At 49.6% G+C, this 27726-nt stretch overlaps 1 protein-coding gene across 2 annotated transcripts; it reads right to left on the reverse strand.

Moving 5' to 3' along the window:
- Window positions 1-2033: 2033 nt before the first annotated feature.
- On the reverse strand, window positions 2034-27253 carry Adamts15 (ADAM metallopeptidase with thrombospondin type 1 motif 15). Of its 2 annotated transcripts, none has more exons than XM_004862644.4 (8): window positions 25962-27253; window positions 15364-15496; window positions 14717-14884; window positions 14207-14490; window positions 8765-8942; window positions 7613-7794; window positions 7333-7508; window positions 2034-5545 (listed from the first exon to the last, which is right to left on the reverse strand). In XM_004862644.4, the coding sequence occupies exons 1-8, from the start codon at window positions 26916-26918 to the stop codon at window positions 4771-4773; spliced, it is 2853 nt and encodes a 950-aa protein (XP_004862701.1). In that variant the 5' UTR covers window positions 26919-27253; the 3' UTR covers window positions 2034-4770. The 2 variants fall into 2 exon arrangements, with proteins under 2 accessions (XP_004862701.1, XP_021098466.1); XM_021242807.2 differs by lacking the exon at window positions 25962-27253 and adding an exon at window positions 25434-25609.
- Between the last annotated feature and the right edge of the window lie 473 nt (window positions 27254-27726).

A 27726-nucleotide genomic window follows, 5' to 3' on the forward strand; every position in this document is an offset into this window, starting at 1 on the left:
AGTTCAGGGCAGCAGCAACCCAAGCCCCTGGATACTGTCAGAGACTATGACCAAGTGGGGAAGGCAGGTGGGGAGGCGGGAAGAGAGGGGTTGTTTATAACAACTTAGGGTTGCAGACAAAATACCATCAGCTTCCAACCCTTCACCGTGAACGTATCTTCACCATTTTCCCAAACCCAACTTTTCATGAGAATATCCCCTTTTCTCTTTATCTCCCTCAATCTTGCCCTTTCTGCCATCCTTTGGAAACAAACAGTTTTGTCTCTCCTTTGGAATGCCTTCTGTCTCCTCCTTAATAATATTCTGGTCAGTTCTCAGAATGTGATTTACATTACTGACCAGAGGGCACAAGAAAAAAACAATGGCAGGGCTTCCCAGTTGAGCACCAGGACAGGGCTGGGCAGAGTCTCGGAGTGCTTGGGGTGGGAGGGGAAGGGTGAGAGCTGAGTGTCTGGCACGCTGCCTTCTCCTTCTACAGTCTTCTGCTTGGGAGCAGCGAACATTTCATTGCAATGCTCTCTCACAGCTGCTGTGGGCTAGGGGTGACACAGTGGTATCTGAGGAGCCTGAAGGGAGACTTTTTGGTCTTCTGGGATTTGTTGCTAGAATTGCAGGCTTCAGAGCTGACTCACCCAACAACAAGGCCTGGGTGCAAGCCAAGGAACAGAAAGACTTTTGGGTCACACACGCTGCCCTTGGCAGTGCCAGCTCAGCCTAGGCAGGCGGGGTCCAAGGGAGTCAAGAGCTTTCTACAATTATCAAGGCTTTTTCTCTACTGGGGCAAGAATGCATTCCCCTCACAAGGATGGATTACAAAGCAGACTGTTCCTTTCTCTCTTCAGTGGCCATGAAGGTTAGGAAACTGTTCCTGCCTTCTCCAGAAAGCTTAAAAACAATTGGCAATTCACAGAGATCTTACTTACTAACTGTAAGCTTAGGCATCAACCCAAGCCCCTCCATGTCCCTTCCAAGCCTCCAGGTAACTTGGAGGGCCACACAGGCTCTTCTGTTTCTTCCAGAACCTTCTACCAAGTGTTGAAGCTTTGTCCAAGTTCCCCGCTCTGGCCTCCTCACCTACATGCCTCAAGGGGTGGCTCTTCCAGCTCATGAGGAATCATTCTCCCCATGGCTTTGCTCTGCCAGAAAGTCAGAAAGAGAAACACATCTATCTCTGAACCTCAAACCAAAGCCAGAGAGTCAGCCAGAAAAGTTGAAACCAAACTGTGCTTAGAAACCAGGCTGCTAAATCTGGACCAGCCTTAAAGGAACATTATATCGAGCCAGGGATTCAGCTCAGTGGTGCCGCAGCCTGCCTCACAAGCACAAAGTCCTGAGTTCAATCCCTGGTACAAAAAAAAAAAAAGAAAAAGAAAAAGAAAGAAGGAACACTATATCTACCTTTCTCATTTTGTAAATAGGAAGTGAGGTTCCAAGACAGGACCTCAGATCTGAGTCAACATAAGTTTCCAGATGTTCTTTGAAAAGTGTCGTACCCCTCTTTGTGCCTTTATATTTGTTAAAATTCCCAAACCAACTAGGAAGAGGCAGAATGAAACTCTAGAAAATTGGGGTCTCCTCTTATGTTAGGCAGCTGGGACCCATGCATGATGGGCCCCTCCAGCCTCTTATATCTCATCCCCCTCACAAGTACAGCCCCAAAGACCCTCCTGAAGCTCTGCAGTCTGGGCTCACTGCCCTTGTGCTAAATGGCCTATCCCTTTTTAGCAGGGCTGCTTTTTCATCCTTTAGTCTCATGTTGTCTTATTTTACCCACAAACACTCAGATATGGACTCTCTTCTTACCACCAGTTGATTTCTTCTTTGTATTCAACAGTCCTCCTGACTCCACCTCTTTGCTTCTGACCTGAGATCTTCCCCCAGCTCACCTGGGAACTACATGGGACTAGGGCTGTGCATGTCATAGTCACTGCTGTCTTCATAGCTCCTAGCACCATGGCAGGCACAAGGCAGACATTCTGTAAACACAGGCCACGTATGCACAGGCGAGATGCAGTCACAGAGGTGGACACAAGTTTTAAATACTTCCAACTTTATTAAGAGCAAACTGCCCTCACCCCGCAGCCGGCTCCCATGTATACACAGTATACATGCCCAGCCAAGACCCAGGTCCTCCCATCCTTCTGCAGTGTATGGAATGCAAAAGAACCAAGTACAGCTTGGGCTCTATTAATGAGTGTCTAGTGTCCTCAGGAGCTGACTCCCAGGCTGGGGGCAATCCAGTCCCTCAAACTGTTCTTGGCTCCTCCAGCTTTCTCACCAGTATTGAGGGTGTTTGGGTGAGGATCCTTCGATCAGTGCACACAACAGGTAAAGGAGGTTAGGGAATCATGAGCCCAAGGCCTTACAGGGCCACACCCCTCTGAAGAAACTGCTGGAGCCCACAGAAGGCTCCTCTTCTCCATAAGCATGAGACGCCACCTTCACTTTTTATGTCATCACCAGAACCCTATGCCTTGAGTCTCATTTCCTCTCAGCTCTGGAGAGCTTTGCTGGACTGAGGAAATGTTCAAAGAGAAGACAAGTTTCCCAAATTGTCTTGCTCATACTTTTGCTTTTGGGGGGTTTTTGTTTGTTTGTTTTTTAAGAAAAGCAAAAAGGAGGAGGGACCACAATAGAAAAGACCATGGAGACCTAACTTGTGTCAAGAACAAAAGTTATCCCTCCTTGAAACGGTTTGTAAAGCAATGTCAGCAAATAACCCCTGCTAGGAAGCCAGCCACCCCAGGGATGGTGCCTCCCTCTCCGCCTTCCCCTGCCCACTCTGCACAGCCCCCACCCCACCCTCTCCAGGCCTGGGAGAAAATGCACCAATCAGAGCACAGGCTGTAGTCCCCTGGCAAGTCTCCCCTTCTGCCTGTGCATGGGGTCCTTTTGTCTTTGCAGCTTCACAGTATAAGGAGGGAGATTCCTCCTTGTTCTGTCCTGCAAGAGTGTCTGCAGCCCTATTCCAGGGAGCTGAAGGCCCTCCACCCCCTGCAGGAGCTCAGTCCATATTCTCCAGCCTAAGATTAGACCAGTGTCAAGAATACCATAGACCAGCAGTCTGGCTGGCTGGCTGCTTGTTTTGCGGATCTTGACTGTGAGGGAAACCACAGAAAAGAACTGAACCTCTCTCCCCCGGGAAGATTCGGGCTTTGATCTGATCTCAGTTAAGTTCTTCACTGAAGTCTGGGACTCTGCCTATACTGAAAAGCAGAATATCCTCTTTTCACACTGGGGCATCTGCACCTTCAAGAAATACCCTGCTTCACCAAAGGATCACTATCCCCGAATTATCTCCCCACTTGTAACTATAGGAAGGGCCTGGGTTTTTCCCCCAGCAGTTCTTGTTGGTAGCTGTGAAGGCCTCTGGGTCAGGTTATGACTCTTGTTGACTCCTGAACAGCTCCCAGGGAACCTGAAGAGAGAAACTCCCTCTTTGTCTTCATGTTTGGAGCCCTGGTGGATGGCCCTGCATCACACACTCGTCTCTGGGGCTCGGCAGATTAGTCTATGAAGATGACAGCTGGATGTGGTGGGAGCGCCAAGTCACCTCTGTCCCTAGGGACAGGCTGGGTTCCCAGAGAGCATAATCTGAGGTAGCAAACAGACAACCCAATTCTCAGCTGGAGATGTGCTGTGACATGCCCACAGCAGACAGCAGGAGCCGTCCAGAAGGAGGAAGCTTAACTTGCAAGGAGGGAGATGCTCAGCTCCCAGCCCTTCTGGGCACACCCTGCTCCCCTCTCTGTGGGTACAAGACTGTGGTCACTCAGGAGATTCTCTGAGGCAATGTAGAGCCTGTGGGTGGCGTCTGCCTTACTTATGTGTCCCTCTCAGGAGGAAAAAGCCATCAAAACTGGAGCTTCCTCCTCCCTGTCCCAGGATGACAGTCCCCAGTGCCTAGACCAGAGCTCAGGATCCACCCCCAGGCTCACAGCCAGCAAAACCCCCGAGGTCTCCCCTCACACTCCCTGCTTCAGCCACCCAATAAGCACCAGCATCTTTTAGCAACTGCTGGCTCCCTCTGGACAAAGAAGGCAAACTCCAGGGGACATTCTCCTCTTTCTGCAAAGGACACGGTGGTGGCAGCCCTCCTGTAGTCTAATGCCCTGGATGGCAGGGAGGAAATGAGGCCTGCTTTTCCAGGGTGGGCCCAGGGGGAAGATGAGAAACGCTGGGACTCCCTGTCCCCATCCACATCTTCCCCAGCAGAGGGACCCAGACTCCAGTTGTAGGCAAACTCACTGTGCTCAGCATCCTCACCACCACCACTAGTCTTCACTGATCAGCCCATGTCAGTCAGGAAAGAACCAAAGGGGTCTGAAAGCACCGTGAAAACCCTGCCTCATTTCAGAGATGGCTCAGAGTCCCTTGAGCCACCTGAGGGTGCCAAGCTGCTGGGCCATGGCTCTTCCAGCAGCATGCAGACCCTGATGGGGGCTTGGGTCCCTGAAGTTCTCCCTGGGAGAAGCCCATCCTCCAGGCCCCTTGGAAACTGGGCCTCAGCACCCCTGGCCAGCACCACACCTTTCAGCCTCTCCCCGAAACTGGGCCCAGAGGAGTAGGGCATGAGGTAGACTGTGCGTTAGTTAGCAGCCCCTGCCCAGTCCAGGGAGGGAGGAACCACTCATCCCAGTCCATGGTCCTTGTCCTGGATGTGAGTGGCATGGTGGCACAGGCCACTTGTCACCATCCTCTGCTATAGCTGGCCAGAGCACTGGTACAACAGTGGGGTGGGGAATAAAGGAGAAAAAAGGGCAGTCCCGCTCAACAGGGCCTCAAGATGCAGAAGTCCAGCTCCTGGGGCTTTCGGCGCAGGTTGCACTGGTCCCGGGCCAGCAGCCGGCTTCCATGTCCCACACACTTGAGTGAACGCCTCTTAAATCCCCGGCCACAGGTCTTGGAGCAGGGTGACCAGGTCCCAAGCTCCCAGGCTGGGCAGGGTTCCCCACAGGCTCGCATCTCCACTGGTCGATGGGCTACATCGCAGGCAGAGGCCCTGTGCTGCTCCAAGGAGCCCCGGCAGTCCACTGCCCGCTTCTGCAGGCCACTGCCACAGCTGGCAGAGCAAGGTCCCCAGCTGCCCACCACCCAGTGTGCAGGGAGCCTGTCATTTGGCTGCTCCACTTGATTGGAGAGGCTGAGGACCGTGTTGTCCAGCACAGAGGGGGTGAGGGGCTCCTTGGGTCGGGAGGACTTGTCCTCCCAAGGCTCCTTGGGCAGATAGAAAGAGTAACGGACCCGTGGCGGTGTCATCTTCCCCACCGAGAGGACCTCCACGGTCAGGGGCTCCAGGATGGGCCGGGAAGCCTGCAGGCTCTCCACCGCAGTGCCAGTGCCACTGTACCGCAGCAAGCTGCCCTTCACCACCAGGTCCCGCTCCACGGCCGACACCACGAAGTGCCCATTGAGCAGGTACTTGCCTTGGCTGTTCTTCACGGCCAGATAGTTATCATCTCCAATCAGCCCCTTGTAGCCACGCTGGCGGATGTCAATGCTAGAGGCGCCTACAGGGAGGGCAACCACGAAATTGTAGCCATGCCTGGGGTGGGAAAGGGGGATTGTACATTAGACAGATGCCTGGACCTAAGAACCTCACTCCTCTTTAAAGTGACAACTGATCCCCTCTTACAGGCCCCAGAGCAGGTCACAAATGTACCAACAGAGTGCAAAGAATGACTAGGCAGTGCAGGGCCCGATGGAAACACACAAAGTGAATGCTGGTACATGAGCTTGTTGTTAAATCACCTAAAACTGAATACACTGGCTATAGAGCCTTATGAACATTTTTCTTTCATAAATTTATCTTTTGGTAAATGCCAGTGAGAGAGTAAAAACACAAGTTTTGAAGCCAAAGAGATCCATGCCCCTTGCTTTGCCGTTGATCTTGAACAAATCTCAATTTTTCTGAGCCTGTTTCCTCACCTACAAAATGGACCTCATAGTTGCGCATACCTTGTCCAACTATAAGGAGGATTAAAGAAGCTTTAGCCTATAAAGCATGTACCAGAGTACCCAGCAAAGAGAAGACTCAGAAAGAATCACCCATGGTGGTGAGGGAGGAGAGGAAGTAAGTCTACAGTGCCCACATCCAAGCCTGGAGCTTGATGTATTGAGACCCACTAGTAGCCTTGAGGGCTAGAGATCCAGTCCTGGCTCAGGTACTGATTCCCTGGTGACTTTAAGCAAATCAGTTTCTCTGGGTTCTGGTGTCCTGTACAATGCATTCGTTAGGCTGGGTGACTTCTACAGCTCCTGCCAGCCTGTCCATTTAACCAGTCAAGCGAGTCTAACGCCCACATAGCCACCCTGCTACAAGTCCCCACAAAGGACAGCCTTGAACACCTCTGCCTGCACTGCCCAGGCTTCCAAAGAGGGAACCTCCTGCTCTCCGAGAGGGTCAGCAGAGGGCGTCACATCCAGAGGGGACAGTCTGACTCCAGGACAGTCATCTGGTCTTCCATCATCAGCTGCTGAACTCCCGTGTTTTCATACTCCCTGCTCCCAACTGAAACCTCTGGGGTTTCAGTGCCTGCCCCTTCCTGGGGGAATGTCACTGACCTCACAAAGCTCCAGCTAGGGAGGACGCATACTGGAGTTGGGATTAGAAGAGGCCCAGAGATCATCCTTGGGCTGATTCTGGGGCACATTTCCCGGGACATGCCAGCTCCTTCAGTCCCAGCCATTTGCTTGCTGCCTCTTAGCAGTTCATTGCCATTTTCTCCACAATCCAATCCCCAAGACCAGGACCTCAGTCACCAGGAGAAGGTGGCAATTGTCACACACTGCCTCCTTATCAGCACCAGGAACATGTACTGAGCATTTATTATGTATCTGGTTCTGTATTAGCCATTTTATTTGGATTCATTCTTTTACTCTTCACAAGAGCACATGTGAAGTACATTAATGTTATACTCACTTTACAAATGAAAATGTCTAAAAGTCGAGAGATTGAGTCGCTTGCCCAAGGTCATGGAGAAAATGGGGAACTGAGATATGAATACAGGTCAGTCCTACTCCAAAGTACCAGACAGGTCCTAACAACCGTGCCTTCTCCCTGACTGTCACCTCCTGATGAGATGTGTTCTAGGCCATTTAGCTTTGCTGCATGGATGGACAGATGGATGAATGAATGGATCAGTTGGATGGATGCATGGGTAGATGGGTGGATATCAGCCCTAGAAGAGTATGAATAGCCTCCACAAAAAGTGTATGCCAGGATCTGACATTCACTCCAATCTAACTCAAGCTTCCGATGCCTGGGGGGAATTCCACCCACCTGCCTCCCACCTTGCTCCCTGGCTGCACCCCCCAGGGTCCAGAACTCACATGGGCTTGGTGAACAGTCCCGTCACCCTCTTGCAGCTCTTATTGTCTCCCCCACACACCCCACACTTGTCGAACTTCTTCTTGGAGCCCAAGTTCCCATCGCAGCCAGCCTTGATGCATTTTCCTTGGACACAGACTGAGGTGGAGTCGGGAGAACACAGTGTACCATCCACCACCTGCAGCACCCCCAGGAAGGAGAGAAGGAAGAGGACAGCAGCTCAGCCAGATGCTCCCTGAATACCTGGGCCCTGCTCTGGTCCCTGACCCCCAGCTTTCTTACCTTGGGTGCCAGCACATAGAAGTAGCCAGTGCCATTGGCTCGGCAGATAAGCTTGCACTTGTCTCGAGGAGACACACCTGAGTACTTGGGCACCCACGCCACGGCAAGAGTGAGCCGGTTGGTGCTGTGGTTGTAGCCATTGAAAGCTTCACATTGCTCTTCCCTGAAGCTCTTGCCAGAGGCTAGGAAGGGAGGAAGGACAGGCAGGAAACTAAAGGGAAGTACAAAAGAGAGCCTCCCTCCCAGGGGTGCCCAGCACCCAAAATCTAAACATCTCTTCCCACCCTCGGAAGTGTGATGCCACAGCCTCCCCAACTCAGAAGGACTAAAGAGGCTGCAACCAAAAATGCAACGCACAGAGAATAATGCATCCCCTGAGCAATGTGCCACTTTCGCCCTCTGTCACAGATATGCTAAACATTTTTTGGATCATGAAATCCTTCAGCAGTCAACTGAAACTGTTTTTATCATAGTGCTATTGATGCATACAATAAATTACACAGATTTATAAAACATACCAATTATATTGATATGCATTGATCCATACATTTTGAAATAGACTTGTGATATATGTACTTCTGGTAATGCATTAAATAATGAGCTTCAATATTAACTCTGGTAACAACTGTAATTTTGAAATAGAGATAGTCATAGGTGGCATTCTGAGAATTCTTCAACAACTGAAATGTCAAATGAAAAGGTCCATGATTTCTGTTGGTGACAAAGTGACAAGTATTTCTACTAAGGTTATAGTTTGCTGCTTTAAGTGAAGGAAATACTAAATTTTAGATGGAAAGGCTAATTTATTAAAAAACTAAATTTCTAATTGAAGGAAATACTGTTTCAGATAGAAACACTAACAAAATAGAGGTGCAATTTTTTCCCCATCGAGTGCATGAACCCTGGATTCCTGCTTAGAAGATGGGTTTGTCAAAGACTTTCAGTGTCCCAGCCCTTGAGCCACCTGCCTCCTACCCTAAGTACCTGGAAGAAAGCACCCTTGCCAAAAAGTGAGTGGACAGAAGGCTCTGCACCTCTTTGCTCCCTGGCTCTGTCCTGGGGGCTGGGATCTTGACTGCAATTCCTCTGTGGGGGAAGTGGCCTTCAGGGTCACCTCCCCAAAGCCCAGGCCCTGTGGCCCTCCGGCCTCACCTGAGGTGGGGCAGGGCTCCAGATTGCAAGACCGGTACTTCACCCGCACTCCCTCGCAGTACTTGCCACCATTGGCAGGGGTGGGGCTGCTGCATTGCCTCCGGGCCAGCTGCACGCCCCCGCCGCAGGTTCGAGAGCAGGGACCATAGGGCTCCCACTTGGCCCAGGAGCCATCCACCTGCAAAGAAGAGCCTGTTACACTCCTGCAAGGCTCCAGACATCACTTCCAGCCCCTTTGTCAGCTGAAAAGATTGCTGGTACAGCCTCCGAGTTCCCATCCCGTCCCACTGGAATGCAATCTACTTTATGTCATAAGAAAAAAAATGATAAGCTGATGATGCATATGCACAGGGCCCACACAACACCACAAGCAATTAATTAGCAAACACCAACTGCTCCCAGTTATAAATGAAATCACTCAGAAGAGAGAAGTCTTCTGGACTTCAAAGGGAGGAAGGCCAGTTTTACAGCCACAAGAATGGGTCCAAGCTGGCGGCCAAACCTCCCTGGCTTCACTGCAAAAATGGAGCCAGTAATCCTCAGGTCTGAGTTTGGTAGAAGTTTTAAATGAAGCAACACATAGGAAAACTCCTAGCACAGGATCTGCTTCTGAAGGAGCTCAAAGCCTCCCCCCTTTTCTTTTTACAGTTTTTTTGTTTGTTTTTTGTTTTGGTACCAGGGATTGAACTTGGGTCCTTGGGCTTGCAAGGCAGGCGGCAGAACCATTGAGCTATTTACTGTTAACTATTTACCCCTATTTACTGTTAGTGCATCTATAGAAGTCTAACCTTCCACCAGCCCAGCCAGCACACTTGCCAGGAAACAAGGTTGCTGTAGATGCCTAAACAGTTCTATTTGCAAGTGTTCTGCAATTCAGACTTTTTTCCAAATTCAACCGACCTTCACCTTCATTGGGTGCTGCATCTGAGAAAGTTTCACTCTAAGCAGTGCTAATTTTATACTAAGACCACACACAGGTGAAACACTACAGAGCAATTCTAAAACTTTGTTTGGCTTTGGAGAAAATTATGCAGGGGGATGTCTGTTTGTTTGTTTTTTGGTTGGTTTGTTTGAGAGGGTAGGGAGGAGACAGAAAATGTATAGACTGCATTGTTTCTCTTTTTTTTTTTTTTTTTTTTTTTTTTTGAGACAGGGTCTCCTGACTGGTTCAGGCTGCCCTTAAACTCACTATGTAGCCCAGGCTGGCCTCAAACTCACAGTAATCCTCCTGCCTCAGCCTCCTGAGTGCTGGGATTACAGACATGCTTGCACTGTTTCTCTTACGATGATAACAAAATGGGTTTCATCCCCTGAACACACATCAGTTCGACAACAGAGAAAGCAACCCAGTTGTACAAGTCTGGGGCTCAAGCTGTCATAGATCATCCACACAGCAGCTCACCCACACAGACCTAGTCAGGAACCGGTTGTATGAAATATGAAAACTTCGGCGTATGTACATATTCAGCATGGCCATTCCATCTGTCTGCCAGCCAAACAGTTCTTGTTTCCTTATGTACCCATCACAAGCTGAAGCTGCTCTCTCAAAGACAGCAAGGACCAGCTGGAGAGTGAGTGAGTCTATGCTGAGCTATTATGATCTCCAGTTTTTCTTCTATACTTAACATGACAGCCTCTGTGGCTTCTGACATAATGCTGTTTGTTTTTCTTCCCACCCATCTGTACAAAAATATTCGCTGTGCTCTTGCCATGCACCATTCATTCGTTCACCAAATATTTACTGAGTTCCTTCTACATGTCTTGCACCATGTGCAGCAAGTTCTCATCCTCAACAGCCTAGTGGGGCAGACAAACAGTAAAAATAATCTAGTGCATTTGGTGCACTGGATGTGTTAAAAGCAGGTGGGGTGAGGACAACTGGGAGGACCTTGGTGAGGAGCATTCTACATTAGGAGGGGCCAGGGAGCCCACATTATACATTTAAAGTACAGATGTGAGCCAGGCAGACATTGGAGAAAGAGCATGCCAGAGGCAGCAATCCAAAGGTCCTAAGAAGGGATGCACCTGGAATCTACCAGCATCACAGGAGCAGAGCAAGTAAAAGGAGAGAAACAGGAGATAAAGACAGAAGTTGGCTGGCTCATTCATTCCAAGCCAGATCCAGCAGAGAAATACCATAGTCTAATTCAAATTTTAAAAAGATCCTTCTGGTTGCCATATTGGGGATTATCTGCAAGGAGTAAGATCAGAGGCAAGAAAGCCAGTAGGGAGCTATTGCTGTAATATGGGGGAGGGAATGGCGGGGGACAAGCAGGGGAAGCAGGAAGAAATGGGGTTCTGGGTCTATTTCCAAGACAGGTCGATGGGAATTGCTGAGATACAGGATGTGAGGTAAGTGAGAGAAAAAGGATTGGAGCAGGTGCAACTGGAAGGTGGAGTTGCCAGGGCAGCTTTCAGGAGCTCAGTTTTACACCTGCTATGTTTAAGATGCCTGCCAGGTGTCCAAACAGGGTTGACAAGATTCAGCCAACAAATACGCCTGTAGTTCAGGATAGAGGCACAGGCTGGAGACATAAATACAAGGCTTTTCAACATGTGGGTGGTATTTAAAGCTTCAGTCCAGATGAATCACCTGAAAGACTGAGTGGGGATTGTGAGGAGGGAAAGGACTGAGCCCTAGAGCACACTGACTGACCGTAGAAAATGAGAGTAGGAGAGAGAAAAAGTGAAGGAGCTTGCAGGGCAGCCAGTAAGGAAGGAGGAGAACTCGAAAGACAATGGGGACTGTCCTGAGTCACAAGGCTGTGTCCCCAGGGAACAGAGAGGTGGGCTGCAGCAGCTCTGGCCAGGGCAACAATGGTAACCCACCCTGGACCTGACCACCAAACAGCCTGAATAGGAGCTCTTTGAGGAATGCTGACAGTGAAATCCTGACTTGAATGAGCTCCAGAGAAAAAACAGAAGACAGAAATTGGAAAGAACGTATGTTTACACAACTCTTTCAAGGAACTCTGCTATAAAGGCAGTCGGAGAAACAGACTGCATATTTGGAGCGGCCATAGGATCCCACAAGAAGTTTTGTTTAAGATTAAAGAAATCATGATAAGTTTGTATCTTGATAGGACTTACTCAATTCCAGAGAGGAGAAAACTATTACTGCAGGAGAGAAAGGAGACTTCATAAATTAGTTCCATGGGAGTGAAATGTTATACGAGTGAGCCTGATCCCTCCCCACTCCAGCTTTCTGTCTGACCATGTGATCTCTCCCTTTTGAATTCACTGTCACCATGATACCACCTGCCACAAGGTGACACAGCCAGGGAGGTCTTCATCAGACCCTACATCATGATATTTGAACTTTCAGCTGCCAAAATTGTGAAGTAAATAAACCTCTTTTTGCTATAAGTACCCAACCTCCAGTATTTCATCATAGGAATGGAAAATGAACCAAGACACCAGTGACAATGAAAACGAGGATGAAGAGTTGATAATGGGAGAAAAGAGGTGAAGGCGTACACTCACAGGTTCAGGAGGCTGGGAGGCTCCCGGCCAGCATTATGGACCCACTGAGTGTCCAGGCTGTGAAACTGAGGCCAGAGAGCACAGCTGGATGTGTTTCACCAGTCAGGTTCACCCCTGCAGGGACACCGCAGGGGGTGACTGAGCTGGACTCAACCAAGGAGTGGCTAATCCAAGTGAATACGACAGAGACAGGATGAGTGGTCCAGAGTACACGTGACGAATGACTCTCAGCTCAATTAGGAGAAAGTGAGGGCATGCGAAGGAAAGATGGAAAGTCAACTGCATCAATGGACTGTAGGCCCAGAAGGCATTGAAGAATTGGAATCTGAAACCCCAAGGGAGTGAGCTGGGAAAATGGGATGCTCAGGGTCAGCATGAGTTCTGAATGTGAGATCCCTGGGCATCTGTGATGTTTAAGGCAGGCATGTGTGTCGACCTTGGCTGATAAGGGCAATAGCCCCCATGAAGGGCCAGGTTTTGGTTACATAGGGTGATGCAGGGACTACTGAGAAGTTGTGGAGGATATAATGGATTTTTCTGATAAGAGACAATTCCAGGAATTATGTGGAAAGATTGTGCTTTCCAGACCACATTTTCTATATCCAAAAGCATCTTGACTAGTTTCTTCATTCTCCGGACTCCTCTTACCAAGAGAAGTCTTGCCAAGATTCACCCTTACTCAGAAGTTTCTAGTCTCAATCCATCAGCCTGGCCATCCAATTGGCATGATCTGGTAGAAGGTGTCCTTTCTAATACAGATCTCAGCTTCCAACCCTCCAGGTCACTCAGCACCCCCTCCCCAGCCTGCCCCACCCCTACCTGCTATTATCCTACTCATCTCAAGACTCTCTTCAACTCCCACCTTCTCCTCAGAGTTGTTTTCGCTCCCACAATCATCATCATGAATTTCTTACCCCTGTTTATACTCTGTCATAACACACAACGTGTACCTCTGTGTGTCTCGTATGCCTGTGACATGTCCAGCTTCCTCAGTAACTGTGAGCTCTGAGGTGTGGCCTTTTATTTCTTTGTCTGACATCATGCAGTTGGCTCAGAACTTCCCCTGAACATGGTGAAATGTTGCCTAACAAATGCTTGAAGATTTAGTTAAAATATATATCCCCAGGTCACAGAAAAAGGTTTTAAATAACTCTGAACCACACCTATCTCACATGTTCGGTGAAAGGTTTTTTATACTATTGCTTCTGTGCAGATAAACCCTGTACCTCACCTAGCTGGGGACAGGGGTGTGGAAGGGATAACTGTGTCCAGGATCAAGAAGGAGGGACTTTTTATTCCCACCTGGAAAAGTACAAATCTTTTTACTACCCTACCACAAGACCTGAAGTACACATAGTTCATGTTATAGGCACAGAATATTTGGGTTTCTGTCACTCTAGTGTTTCTATTCATCTGGGGGGAAAACTTTTATTCAATTATATTTCAGTTAAAAACACAACAGCAACAACAATCACAACAATGGCTGAAGCTAAGTTCGAGATATGTCAAATTACTGAAGCTTGTCCAGGGCTTCGTTTCATTTCATTGCTGAGCCTATTCATCTTGTTCATCCCAGCTCCCTGGAGTGAAACAGACTCCAAAATAGTTGGTGAGGGAAGAAAGGGTGGATCCAGAGAGTGAGCTGCTCCTGAGGGTCAGTGTTCACCTCTGGGCCCAGGCCTCTCCTACATATGGAGCTCAGGGCTGGGTCCCCAATCCTGCTGGAGGCTTTCTCCACATATCTAAGGCCTCACCAAGTTCTCTGACCTACCACAGATTTTCCTCTCCACTTTGAGAGGCAAAGGCGGGACAGGACTGTTGCCAGGAACAGAAGCACAGTGGAGGGTTGTGACTTAAGTTATTGTTACTCTGCCGATCTTTGAAGGGCTGCTTCCCAGTGGAGACCGGGCACTGTTCTCCTCCTCCCCACAGTCCCCAGTGTGGGGCTCCAGCACTCACCCGGTACTTGTTGAGGTTGTGTCTCTCCACACAGGCCCCCTTGAGGCAGAACTTGCCTTCACTGCAGCTGGTGCCATCTGCCCAGGGGAAGTGGCGGGTCTGGCACACCATCTGCCCCTTGGCTTTGCCAGTGCACCACAGCTTGGTGCAGTACTGCATGTATGGACAGGGCTTGGAGCCCACACCGAAGGCCAGCTCACACTGCTGGCTCAGGGTGTAGCTGGTGCCCGGCAGGTCCTCAGGCAGGGAGAGAGGTTTGCTGGGCTGGTCAAGGAGGCAGTCCCCTGCAGAGAGCCGAAAATAGTTGTTAGGACATGCTGGAGAAGGAGAGGCTAAGTTGGCCTGGGACCCAAAAGGCAGGGAAAGGATGGACCAAGGAGCATCTGGAATGGACCCACATCGGGGCCCAACTCCATGAGATAATCCCACTTTGTGTACAGAAAGGTGGTCCAAAAAGGAGGTGAACACTCCCTCCAGTGACAGCCCCACTTTTCTGTCACCCTAGCTCACCATGTCCACTGTCCAGGAAGTCAGTGATGATGGCAGCACTGCAGGCTGACCAGGGGTTGGCACGGTCAATCTGGATGAGGGTTGGAGACATCATGTGGTTGGCTTGGAGCTTTCCAAAGACCTCCTCACATACTTTCACGTTGTCATGGGGCATATTGAACACATGGCCTGTGGGGTGACATCGGAGGACTCAGGGGGCAGAAGTTCAGGGCCGCCCAGAATAGGGAGCAATCAGGGGGAATCTGGAAAGCCTGTGAAACAGTTTTCAAGATGTTCATTTTCACCAGTAATGGACTGCTTTGCAGATGTCCTCAAGGTCATGTGCTTATGTTTTCTGTCCCTTTTGCCAGGCTGTGAGCTAAGTGAAGACAGAGTTACATCTTCTTGTATTTATCATATTCTCCTTATAGTGCCCACGTGACAGACACTTGGCAGAGGTATTCAGATCTCTGCCAACAAGGCTGGTCAACTAGCCTGGGGCAATCAGAAAATATAAAACAAAGCCACTGCCAATGCAAACTCTGGCCCTTAGAAAAGATCCTTAAGGCTTCAGAATATGAGTGAGCAAGTGTCTTTCTACTCCCAAAGCACCCAACTCAAACCCAGATCAATGGCAGAGGGCAGCTCTCTCCCCGCTCCAGCCTTACCCAGCTCATGAGCAGTGGTGAAGGCTGACGGAAGCCCATCATCCTCAATAACAGAGCAACTCCTCTTGGGATCGCACATGGTGCCCACATCCGCCATGCCCAGTGTGTCACATGTGGTCGCTCCACACAAGTCCTGCCAAGAGGGAGAGAAGCAGAGCCTGGATGAAGTTAGAGAACAGTGACAGAGGGACTTGAAGGGAATAAAGGGCATCCTATGGGACATTCCAACTCATCCCCACTCCAACCCCAACCAGCCCCAGAACTTCCAGTCAGGCCCTCCTTTTTAAGGGGTTTTGGGGCTCTTTGTGGGACCATCCCAGGCAAAGAGAGGAGGCCTCAGAAAGAAAGCTCTGTGACTCACTGAAAATGTGTCCAACCCCACCCAGGGAGGTCTTGAGGGAGGAAATTAAGAGGTACAAAATTAAACTGCAAGGGCCACTGCTTTATATAGAGACAATCTTCCAGACCAGAAAAGTGGTGCCTCCCACGGCTGGATGAAGTTTTGGTAATGGCTCACTGAGGCAGGTGGAATAGAAGGCATCCACATCCCCATCCAGAGTCAGCTTTGAACAGCCTTGATCTGAGCTAAGTGACTGACATTTGGATAACCATGAATTAAGTTTCAATTCTCAGCTGAAATATCACTGGCCAAGGACTTCAGCTTCCACAAGTTGGGAGGAAGCAAACTGAGGTGGTTACAAGCTATACAACAGTGCAAGTGTACACAGAAGCTCAAGGGGCCCACAGGCTCAAGGGCTGCTAGGAGGAAATGATAATTAGATCATCATCCAAGAGAAAAGTCTCCCCCTTTTTTAAGGTACTGGGGCTTGAACCCAGAGCCTTCTAATTGAGCTACATTCCAGCCCTTTTTTGAGGCAGTGTCTGGCTAAGTTGCTAAGATCTAGTTGCTCAGGCTGGCTCAAACTTTTGATCCTCCTGCTTAGCCTCCTAGCCTCCCCACTAGGATTACAGGTATGTACCCCCATGCAAGCCTAGGTCCCTGTTTTTATACTGAAGCTTAACTTGCTAGAGTAGCACACTTTGATAGGAAGTATTCCCAGAGGATGCTGAAGGGCACAAGGAGGCTCCCAAAGTGGGCAGCTCAAAGAATTTACCAAGCACTAAAGGCCAGTGATGCAATCTAAGCATGTTAAGAAGCCAGGAGTTGGCCCGGGGATGTAGCTCAGTGGTAGAATCCTTGCCTGACAGGTACAAGGCCCTCAATTCGATCCCTAGCACCTGTACTACACACACACACAAACACACACACACACACACACACAAATCCAGGAGTTGGAAGTAGGATAAGACACTTATGCACATTCTCTTCTCCTTGAGAAAAACATGTGTAGAGTCAGTGGCACCAACACTCTCTGCATTACATCACTGCCTTTGATGCACAAGGCATTCTACAGTGTACAAGAAACAATCACATCCTCACCTCATTCAATCCTCCCAACAGTATTAGGAGGTGGGGACATTATTATACATATTTGTCAAAAGTGGAAACTGAGACTCATGATCTTAGCTAATATTATGGCTTGTATCTAGAAGTATCTCCAAAGCCCCATTTGGTCATAGGTAGGGATTTTCAGAGGTGGCTGGATCTAGAGTGTGTGATGCTGGGATTAACGGTGTATGATTACTAGATTAGTCCACAGAGGGGTTTGACATAGTTCTAGGTGTGGATAATGGGAAGGCCCACCTTGGGTGTGGGTGGCACCACCCAAAGTGCAGGTAGCCTGGAAGGCATAAAAGGGAGAGGGAGGCTGCTGCTGCTGCTGGTGCTTCTTCACTACTTTGCTGCTTTGCTGTCTTCTGCCTCCCATGAACAGTTTCTCCTCAGCCATGCCCTCTGCCATGCTACCCTCCCTTGGAGCCAGCCAACTATGAACTGGAACCTCTATAAACTGTGAGCTACAATAAACCTTTCCTCCTTTAACTTTGGTGTTGGGTATTTTGTCTCAGCAACAAGAAGAGTAACTAGGACAGCTAATCATGGATATGATTTAGTAAACACTGTGCATGCATTTTACATGCATGACCCAATCTAACCCTCATAACATTCCACTGAAATAATGACTAATTACCACCTTCCACAAAGAAATTGAAGCCCAGAGAGGTTCAAGTCACAGAGCACAAAGATGCACTGAGGGTCTGTATAATTGGTGCTCTTTCCTCCAAATCACAGCTAATTGCTCAGCAACTCTTGAGCAACTCAAGAGATAGAGCTATGTCAGTCTTCTGTAGCATGTAAGCACACATGCATAGCTGTTCTCAATTTTCTTTCCCTTTAGGGCTAAGTGTCTATGTGAGTGTGTGTGACTAAGTGTGTCTGTATACACATGCATATGCTGACCTCAGGGAGGCGGGCAGCAGCAAGTTAGTGGGGTCAGGGGGCATGGGAGGAAACGTGGTCATAGTTCAGAAAATCAGCAAAAGTTAATCCAAAGCACTCACAAGTTTACCACCTGAGCAGTCAAACTTGGCTTCCCAGAGTCAAGTGATAGTCACACCTCCTAATGAGTTAACAGTTCTTCTGGCCAGAGAACTATGAGGGTGACCAGCCTGAACCCAGAGTGTGCTAGAGTCAGCAACAAGTACCACACATGCCCTACCTTTGTGCAGCTGCCTACATCTGTACTGTGCACTTCATCCACTTCCAGCAACCCCACAGGGGACCTCAAATGCCTTCCCTTTTCAAAGACTTACTCTCCTAGGAAGTTTTTCTTCCCCAGAGCTCTGAAACCTCCAAGAGAACTACTGTCAAAACTTGGGAGGGGCCGGGGATTTAGCTCAGTGGTTCCGCCGCCTGCCTGCCTCGCAAGCGCAAGGACCTGAGTTCAATCCCTGGTACCAAAAAAAAAAAAAAAAAAAAAAAACTTAGGAAAGGAAGTTTACTGGATCAACATTTAGGGAATGTTAAACTGCTGAGATCATGGACCAGCTGGTTAATGGAGGGAAAAAGGAACTTGAGGAAGGAAAGAATGATGTCTCGTGCCATGGCACAGTGAAGGAGGCAGGCAGTGGACAATGGGGCCACATGTCCCTGGTCCCTAGGGCATAAGATTCCCACCAGCAAAAGTGATCATCTCTGGAAATGATAGCTGTGTGCTTGCAGCTTACAGTCTGCAGCAGTGCCTCCAGCACAAGCCAGTCTCATGGCTCCCAGCACCGTGCACACTCACTGCTGACCTCACGAGGTAGAAGTGTACAGGAATAAGAACTAAGAAGCCCAGATTCTGGTCCTGGCCCAGTCACTGAGTGAAAGTGTGTCTTTGGCTAAGTCCTTCTCTCCTCAGGGCCTCAGTTTCCTGCTCCTGGGAAAGGCCAATTCTCAACTAGAATTTGTAATGTCCCATGTCTTACTCCTCTTCCTCAATCCCAGTGTACTCAGCCCCTTCTGGCCCTGAAAGATACAAAAGGAACACACAAAATGACACACTTTTAGAACACAGGGAACCTTAACAAGCATCTCTTCCACTGACCCAGGCCATACAGTGAATAGCACCAGCTTACAGAAAAAGGATGGCCACCCTGCCCGCTGCTAGTTGCAGAGTGACAGCCCCCACCCAGCTCCCCTGAAATGGCCAGAATAGGGCAGAAGTTCACACTGGGATCTCAGCCTTTCCTTAGGCGCCTTTGCAGCTGGGAGGTTCTGAAAGCCAAAGTGTCTTTCCTCTCAGGGAGGGAGGTTTCTTGTTGAGCAAGGACATGCAGCTGTAGGCCCTTCCTGGCCAGGAGCAACCTGTTCTTTCCATGAAGAATCTGACTTCACTGGATCAAACAAGGAAAGTGCTGGTGGGTGCAGGTTCCTGGAGGGAAGATGCTGCTCTTGGGATCAGAAGCTCTGCCTGTTCCTCTTCTCCAAATCAGGTATGTAAATGAAGAATTGTTGGCCTTAGTGCTTTGAACGCCCACTAGCACTTGTACAGGGGCCCAGTTTTGCTTCATTTGTGGCATTAAATGTCTCCACCCTTCTGGAATGGACTCAGAGACACTCCAATTGCCTTAACCTCTTCAGCTCAGGACTTGATCAAAAATGAGAGGGGAGAGAAGGGGAGGCAAGGGGAGGGGGAGGGGAAGGCAGGGAAGGGAAGAAGAGGGAAGGGAAGGGAAGGGAAACTCTTCCAATTCCTTCTGCCTGGAGAGTGTAGGCATCTCCCTGCCCAACACGTTGCAGTGGCCCCATTTACCAATGTTGTTCCCTACATGCCCTCGCCAGGACTCCCTACCAGCTCCTTTCCCTACAGACTTCCTCTGTTTCCCATGCACATACTGAGATATCAAATGTTTTCCAGCACTATGGAGAAAGAAGGGTCCGTAAAAACCAAGCACATTAATTTTTTTTTTCCAGTACCGAGGCTCAAACTCAGGACTTTGCACTTTCGAGGCAGGTGCTGTGCCACTGAGCCAAATTCCCGGCCCCAAGTTTTTTAATGTGGTAGAAACTACATGCATTCCATGTAACTGACTTCTGGCTTCCATTGAAGTCCTAGGCATAAGAGACAATGCTCATCTTCATGGCCACAACACAGCAAGCCAGAATTATACTCACAGAACTTCAGAACCGTCCACTCTTTTGCAGGGAAGAAACTGAGGCTCCATGCATTGAGATTACATCCCAAGACCACTTGGCTATCAAATGAAAACAAGGTCCCAAATCCACACTTTTGACACCTCGGCCAGCCCAGCAATGTTCTTTCTTCCAAATCCACCTAGCTAGTTAAGCTACTGAAATTACTAGTGAAAATCACCCTGCACAAGTATTAATAGTATTAACAGTAGTAGGGAAGGTCAAGTCCCCTTAACTTGTGTTCCATCTGACTCTCTGCCCTATTTCCTTCTGTAGCCTAAAACTCATTTCTGTTTGTAATCCCCAAAGATGGGAGGGCTTTGCTTTGCTCCAAGAAATAACAGCTAACTCTTAGTGCCTGGGCAGTGTAATAAGGTTGCCTGATAGAGGAGGAGATCATACAGACCAGAAGGTTATTTGTTTCTATTAGCAGACTTGGTTTCACTGACATACAAATCCCTCCAGATGTACAAAACAGTATTGTTGCAAGAGACTAAAGTAACCCAAATAACCTCAATGAGAGGTAGAGAACACCTCAATGAGGAAGAACAGGAAGCCAAAACCTTCTCCAGAAATTATTACTTCAAGAGAGGTACCCCCCCCATACAGTGACAATGGCTAACATTTATTGAGCTCCTACTATGTACCAGACACTGTTTTAACTTTACCTCTATTTGCTCATCCTATATTTAATCTTCACAATAGCCTCAAGAGAAGATGCCATTATAGGCCCCATTTTATCAAAGAGACCCAGAGAAGGTACGTAATTAACTCAGGGTCACTCAATGAACCCTAAGTTGAAAAGAGGAGATAGAGATAGAAAAAGGGTTGAAATCTAGGCAGTGTAGCCTGTAACTGAGCCCTGGTAGGAACCAGGGCTCCCTACTGCTTCTGGGGCACATTCACCCCAGGAATAAAGGGGCTAAGACATCTCAAGAAGGACAGACAGCCTGCCCTATAATACTCCTCCCCAGAGCTCAAACCAATGTTAAGGGACAGAATGAGGAGAATGCTAGGGAGAAGGAAGCCAGGATTAAGTGCTACTGAGAGCAGTGTCTGGGCCTCGCCTCACCTTGCCTTGCCAGTTGAGCAAGCTCCTGGCTCCTTGCCCCACACCTGTACTGACACACTGACCCGTCCCTGCTGTGCACCCCATCTGCTGACTCCAGGTGGATTAAGCGTGCTCCTCTCTAGGGTCCTGCCTCTCTCCAACCAAAACTTGATGCCAAAGACCCAAGAAGAAATGCCAGAAGAACCAAAGACTCTTTCTCCCAAATGCTGCAACTTGACAGCTGGAAGTCTGGCTTAATAATGCCAGGAAGGGAGAGAAACTACCTCAGTGCCCCAGGGGCAGGCAGTTGCCTCACCTTCCTTCTACACACACCTACTGAGCCAGAGATGCAGGGGCCTGGGGTAGGGGTTACAGAGACACAGAGAGGTCACTGCCAAAGAGGAGTTTACAGGTCAGGGGGAGTAGCAAGTACTGAGTTTCCATTCAAACACAGGAACGTTTAATCAGACAAGTGTGACATACACTTCCAAGGACAATGGGACAGAGTGCTTTAAATCAGGACTACACCAAGTTTACATTCTGACAAGGCATCCAGAGGTAATTGATCAAGAAGAAGCACATCCTGAGCAGCCCCTACGGTAGTGATCAGAATGAGCTGCCATTGCCAAGTGCCTGTTTTGGAAGACTCAGCAACTCGTCCTTGAAGGAGGCTCACAAGTTAGGTGTTGAGTCATCATCATTAGCCTCATTCCAGGGAGAGGAAAGCGAACCCCAAACAGCTGACTCATTCAATATCCATTGCTAAAAAGTGCAAGTGCCGTATTCAGACTCAGCTCTGTCAACTCCACACCTGATTTCTTTCCACTGCCCCATGTGACCATGAGTGAGTCACGGTGTCAAGATAAGGTGGGAAAACTGCTGCGGCATCGGGGGAGTGACAGCCACAGAGAAGTGGAAAGGTGGGTGGAGAGAAAGGTCTTCCTCATCTTCTTAATTAAGCCACTGGCTAAAAATGAAGAAAGAAGCTAAGTGTGGCAACACACACCCATAGACCCAGCTACTCAGGAAGGTGAGGCAGAAGAGCCACTTGAGCCCAGGGGCTAAGCACTTGCCTGGACAACAAAACCTCATCTTGAAAAAAAGGAAAAGAAAGAAAGAACGAAAGAGAGAAAGAGAAAACAAAGAAAAAGAAGGAAAGAAAGAAAGGGAGGGAAGGGGGAAAAAGAAAGATTGATTTTCTCTGACCTTCATCCCCCATCTTCCACCATTAATATCTGGTATACTGGAAGGATAACTAAAGTTCTCATCCTATGAGAGACAAAACAACAGGCTCTTTCTTCTTCTCTTTCTCTGGGTTCCCCTCCCCCTCCCAGGAGTACATTTCCATGTAGTGACCAAGAATGACAAACTATTAAACACCAAATCGTCATTTGGCCCCTCTCTCCTATCTTCCAAGGACTGACCAAAAGAGATCATGATGCAGCACATAGAAGGCTGAGGCAGGAGAATCACCACAAGTTCAAGACCAGCCTCGGCTGCATAGTGAGCTCAAGGTCAGCCTAAATTAAAAGGAAGATCTTGTCTCAAAAACAAGATGATAATGAAATCATGATTATTTTATCATGTTGAGAAATAGATGTAAAATACATATAATCACTTTATTTTCATTTTTTAACCTGAATCCTAAATGTGCTGCCCTATTGTAAGTGCTTTATGATAGAAGGCACTAGCCTCAGATTCACATGAGGTTCCAGATGTTGTTCCACCATGAACAGTAGAACATTACCTCAACAAGGCCTCAAAGTTTGGGGTTGAGAGGCGGGGAAAGATTAGAGGATGAATGAAGAAAGTAAGAGAGAAGAAGCAATAAACTTCCTGCCCAATAATCCCAAAAGAGGAAAAACGAAAGAAGAGGACAAAGGAAAGTAGAATGGCATAAAGTGACACTAAACCACAGAAAAAAATGAAAGGATAAGCAGCCAGAAAACCCTAAACTGCAAGTCATAAAAAATGAAAATGAAGTCATCTCAAAAGAGGAAATGTCACTAAAAGCAAAACAGGTTGGGGAGGAAATAAAGGTATCCTGCAATGTGAAAACAACCTTCCTTCCCCATTCCAGCAGTTCCCTGGCCCCTGGGCCTTTCCTGCAGCCTGGTCCCATCAAGGGCTTCTTCAGCTCACGCTCACTGGGAGGTGAACATCCCCTTTGGGTGCTCCCAGGGAAGGCTACATGCCTCATCCTGGCACTTAGCACATCATAACATAACTGGCTATTGCCTTGTGGAACCCTTGTCACACAGTTAATTCCTGGGGATTACAGACTATATCTTACTAATAGTGTAACACTAGCCAAGAACAGTACCTAGAAAGAACACACTCAATAAGTGTGAAGAGAATGTGCCAATAAATGGATGAAAGCTATCCTACCGCAAAGGCTCCAAACAGCAGAGGTACTGGACCTGAAGACAAAGAAGTCTCAGAAAATGAGGCCCTACTGAGTCTCAGCCATCAATATTTGGCGCCTGCTGTCCCATGCAACAAGAACTCAGAGAAACTTTTCTCTGCATAGAAATAAAAGAGAAAGATTCTGGCTCTAATTCTCAGCAGATCCTTGTTCCAATCCTGGGCTGACCTCACCCTGCTGTTATGAGCCTGGAGGCTGATTGCTTTGCAGAATCAGATGTGCACTCTTGCTGCATGAACTTACTCTGAATCTTTACATAAACTCCTCAGATTGTTAAAATGGTTGTTGTATTATCCATGTATCCTCTGTTCTGGACGATTAGGACTCTTGGAGACTACATCTGCCTTAGTCTAGAAAGAGCAGCTGTTGGCTCGTGTTCTCATCCAATACTCTACCTTCCCTCTGAGAGTTCAGGAATGAAAAGTTGCTAAGACTCTGAGAATGCAGCAGGCCCCTAAATCGGCACTGCTGAGGGAGTGGGGGAGAGATGTTTACCCAAGGCATAGCACACATACCTGGATGAGAAACCTGCCAACACAGCCTCCCTGTTCTCTGACTTTGCCCTTTAGATGTCTATGGAAAAACAGCTTCTAACATCTTGTGCATCTCTGCTTCTGACCCAAGTGGTCATGCATCTTGTACCCATTATGCCTGGACAACGCAGGCCCCCAAACAGAAGCTATCATGCTGTTTGACTGCTTCTTCTTCAAAAGGGAGGCTCCTTCTGATGGCATGGCCCATATTCCCAGAGGTACTCCTCCTCCTAGAGTTGCTTCCAAAAGTCAGCCTTAACCATTAAGCAGCAGAGACTGAGGTCTGATACTTTAGAGCCAGCGAGCAGTCTCCACAGTGGCATCCTGGGTAGCAGATGGGGCAACAGCTACTTTTTCCATTCAGACATCCTGTTCTTGGCCTTTGCTTTCTTTCCCCCAGCAATCCAACTGCGGGGCTGGTCTATGTGCTGAGGTGAAAGCCACCTCCTTTGCAGTTCCCCCATGATTCAGGCAGTGCTTGAAGGAGCTGGGCAGAGGCACCTCGACAGACCTCAGTTGGAAGAATGAGTGAGTGCAAGGAAACAAGACTCAGGCCAAAGACCTCCCTAGAGAAACCAGGTGGTGGGAGGAGAAGAAGACTGGGAAAGGAGGAAGTTCAACTCCAGGAAGGGACTAGCTGTGCCAAATGGGTTACTGTGCAAGACTCCGGCTCCAGCCCATGGGTGCCAGACCAGCTTTGAGCAGCCATTTGGAAAGAGTGGAGACTGAGAGCCCCAGAGGTGACTCTGTGCCCTTGCCAAGATGCTGTGATTATTATGATAATGACAAAACAAGAGCAAAGCACTCCTCCAAGTCACAGCCCCCAAAATGAGAGGAAGCCGGTCACTTGGATGGCCCTTTTCCTCCCAGTCTCCTGTATCTAAGAAATTCCAAGAATCCAAACACTTCACAGCATCCAGCTACATCAACACCTACAACCTAAATATTTACAGATTCTTAGCTTCTTTGAGATAGAATATCAGGTAAAGATTCCAAAAGACCTCCCTGCTTTTCTGGTTGGCATCCATCTGTCTAATTCTAATGCTCAGAATCTCTCCAACCCTAAAACCAGTGTCTTCAAACACTCTTGACTACTCTTCCATCACTTCCACCGAAGCAAGGGCAGAAGCTGGAACCCTGCATTCAAGTGATTTCAGTAGGGGGTTACAGGACCTTTAGTGAGTTCAGATCATGAGTGACCTTGCCTGCTCTTCTCTGTACCATACAGCTGGGCTAATGGATCACCCTCTGGTAACAAGGATAGGGGAAAATTGGAAGAGATTTTCCCAGCTCAGCTCCAAGTGAAACAGTCCCAGTTCCAAACAGGTGCCCTAACTTAACGCTCTGCTTACTATGGTCTAGGAGCCCCTAGACAGGGCCAGAGGAGAAGGGTAAGGAGACCCGGAATTGAAGAAGAGATGTTCCCAGTAGGCACTTGAGTCTGGTCTTTCATGCAACCAACAAAATATCTCAGTGATTACTTACATCCCACTCCAGGTTTTCCAAGGGCCCAGGTCAGAGAGAGGATAACATGTCACCCATTGGAAACGTAGCAGATGTTGACCTCAGGTCACCTTCCAATTCCACAGCCAGCGACAGGAAGCCTCTGAGGAGGTGTCAAAGAGGATTTAGCCGCCGCACCTAAGAGGGGCAGCCGGTCCTGCCCTCTCCAACACCATCCTCATATCGCCTCCTATCGGCCTTGCAGAAAACTGCGGCTCCTCCGGGGCTACAACTTCCGGGGTTCCGGCCCCTGCACGCCTGACTTAGGCGCTGATTGGCCACGGCAGGCCAACACCTTCGGAAGTGGAGCCGTCCAGATACACGTGAGCCCAAACTCGGCTAAGCCTAAAAGAAGGCTTTTCCTGGAAGTTGCAAAGTTGTAGTTGGAAAAGATCAATGTAATTTAAACACTGGGGCATTGCTTGGAACAAAGAGGATCTCCAGAGCTAAGAGCAGTGACTCTAAGAGAATAGGGCTGACTGGATCCAGAGAGGTGACAGATCAACTCACCTGCCTGGTGAAGAGGATGGCGGTGTCCCAGTACTCAGGGTGCTTGTCACTCACTTTGTTCAGCTTCTTCTGCCAGGCGCAGAAGTTGCGCAGCGTCAGAGCCGCGTTGCCGGTGACCTTGGGCCCGGTGTCACGGTCTCCGAGAAGCAGCACCTTGACCACAACGATGTTGATGGGATTAAGGATGCTGGGGTGGCGGTAGAGGCGCGCCGCGGTGGCCAGCAGAGTCAGCAGATAATGCTCCAAGTCCGCGCCATGAAACTTAACCATCGATTCGTCCGCCACCACCAGTGTCTCCACGTACCGTGGGATGGACACGAAGCGCTTGGCGCGACCAGAACTGCGCCGCCTGTGACTGTCCCCCAAGTCCGTCCGCCGCGGCTTGTACGGGTCTAGGGCCCTCAGGATGGCCGGGTTCCAGCCCGAAGCCACCCCGCAGCGGGAGGCGGGGTCTCCGGAGGCCCCGCCGCGGGCTCCCCGGCGCTGGAGGAGGTGCGCGCCCTGGCTGTTGCTCGGCGCGGCCGGCGCGCTGGCGTTGGGCAGCGGGCTAATGACATACTCCGCGCCTCGGTAGCCGAAGGCTCCGCGGAGACCCCCGCACAGGCTCAAAGTGGCGAACGAGTCTGGCTCGGCGTTCACGTCCCCAGAGTAGAAGCAGCGTCGCAGGTCTAAAGAGCTGGCGGCGAGCTCCTGAAGGGGATCCCCCAGATACTCAGTGGCGAAGGCGGGAGCCAGGAACTGAGCATCCGGCATCAGATGTAGGTAAAAGTCCTCCTGAAATGCTGCGATCTGAAAAATGAGTCCCTGATCCCCGGAATCCTCTGGACCTCGCCGGTAGTAGTGGCGGCCGTTGATGTCTGGATCCAGTCGGATGGGGACGACGACCTCCCGCTCTGGGTCCGAGCCGCCAGCGGGTCGCCCAGCCAGAGCCAGGGTTAAGATGCCCAGGAGAAGCATGGCGCGGGGAAGCGCACAGCCGCGCTCTGCCAAGGGGCTCGGCCCGGCGCCCCGGCCGCATGCACCGGTCTCCTTGCAGCCCAGGCTCCGGAACCACAGACGCTCGGGGGCAGCCGGCAGCTCCCAAAAAGTACAGCCAACCAAGGCAGAGAGACACTTCCCAGAGTAGCGAGCCTGCACCCGCAGCCCGCGCCTCCTACCTGTGCCTTTCCAAGCAGAGCGCGCCTGGGAGTTTAAGTTTAACTGCTGTCAAGTGCAAGGACGAAAATTTGCAGCGGAGAGCTGGCGGGAGGCGCCCGGGCAGCTTCTCGCTGCCGCAGCCACTCGCAGCGCAGAAACCCAGGATCTGGGCGAGCCTATTAAAGGCCCCCTCCTCTTTGGACTGCCCAGTCAGCGCCCCTCCCTTCTCTCCCCTTCCAGCCTTCCAGAGCTCGCAGCCCCGAGCCTCGGAAGGCCACCGGAGAACTCGGTCCCGCCTCCAAGCAGAGAGCCTCTTGGCTGGGAGGGAGTGGCGTTGAGCTGAGGCTGGAGGCTTGGGCTGGCCAGGGGAACCGGCGCAGGAAAGCTCTCCTTGCGCGTTTTGCCGTAGGTTATGCCCCAGTGGCTGTGCAAGTCAATTACTTGTGCCCCTGTTGTCGCCTGAGTTCTTACTGAATTTTAGCCTTCAGCTGGAGGCAGCCGGAGTAGAGTTAAGAATGAAAATACGACTGACCCCTTCCTCATCCCTCCAGTTGCTGCCTGTCCCTGCTGTTTCTTAATCACAGAGTCCGCTTAAAAGACCCAGAACTAAGCACACACACACACACAC

The sequence above is a fragment of the Heterocephalus glaber genome, unplaced genomic scaffold (assembly GCF_053883595.1).
Source record: "Heterocephalus glaber isolate CG9 unplaced genomic scaffold, H.glaber_assembly_v1.0 deba00001446, whole genome shotgun sequence".
Taxonomy (NCBI): domain Eukaryota; kingdom Metazoa; phylum Chordata; class Mammalia; order Rodentia; family Bathyergidae; genus Heterocephalus; species Heterocephalus glaber.

Coding starts and splice junctions, on each gene's coding strand:
- Adamts15 (XM_004862644.4), bottom strand. CDS start 26,918: ATGCTTCTCCTGGGCATCTTAACCCTGGCTCTGGCTGGGCGACCCGCT. Junction 15,497..25,961: donor CCATCCTCTTCACCAGGCAG/GTGAGTTGATCT, acceptor CCCTCTTGGCAG/GACTTGTGTGGAGCGACCAC. Junction 14,885..15,363: donor CACCACTGCTCATGAGCTGG/GTAAGGCTGGAG, acceptor GTCACCCCACAG/GCCATGTGTTCAATATGCCC.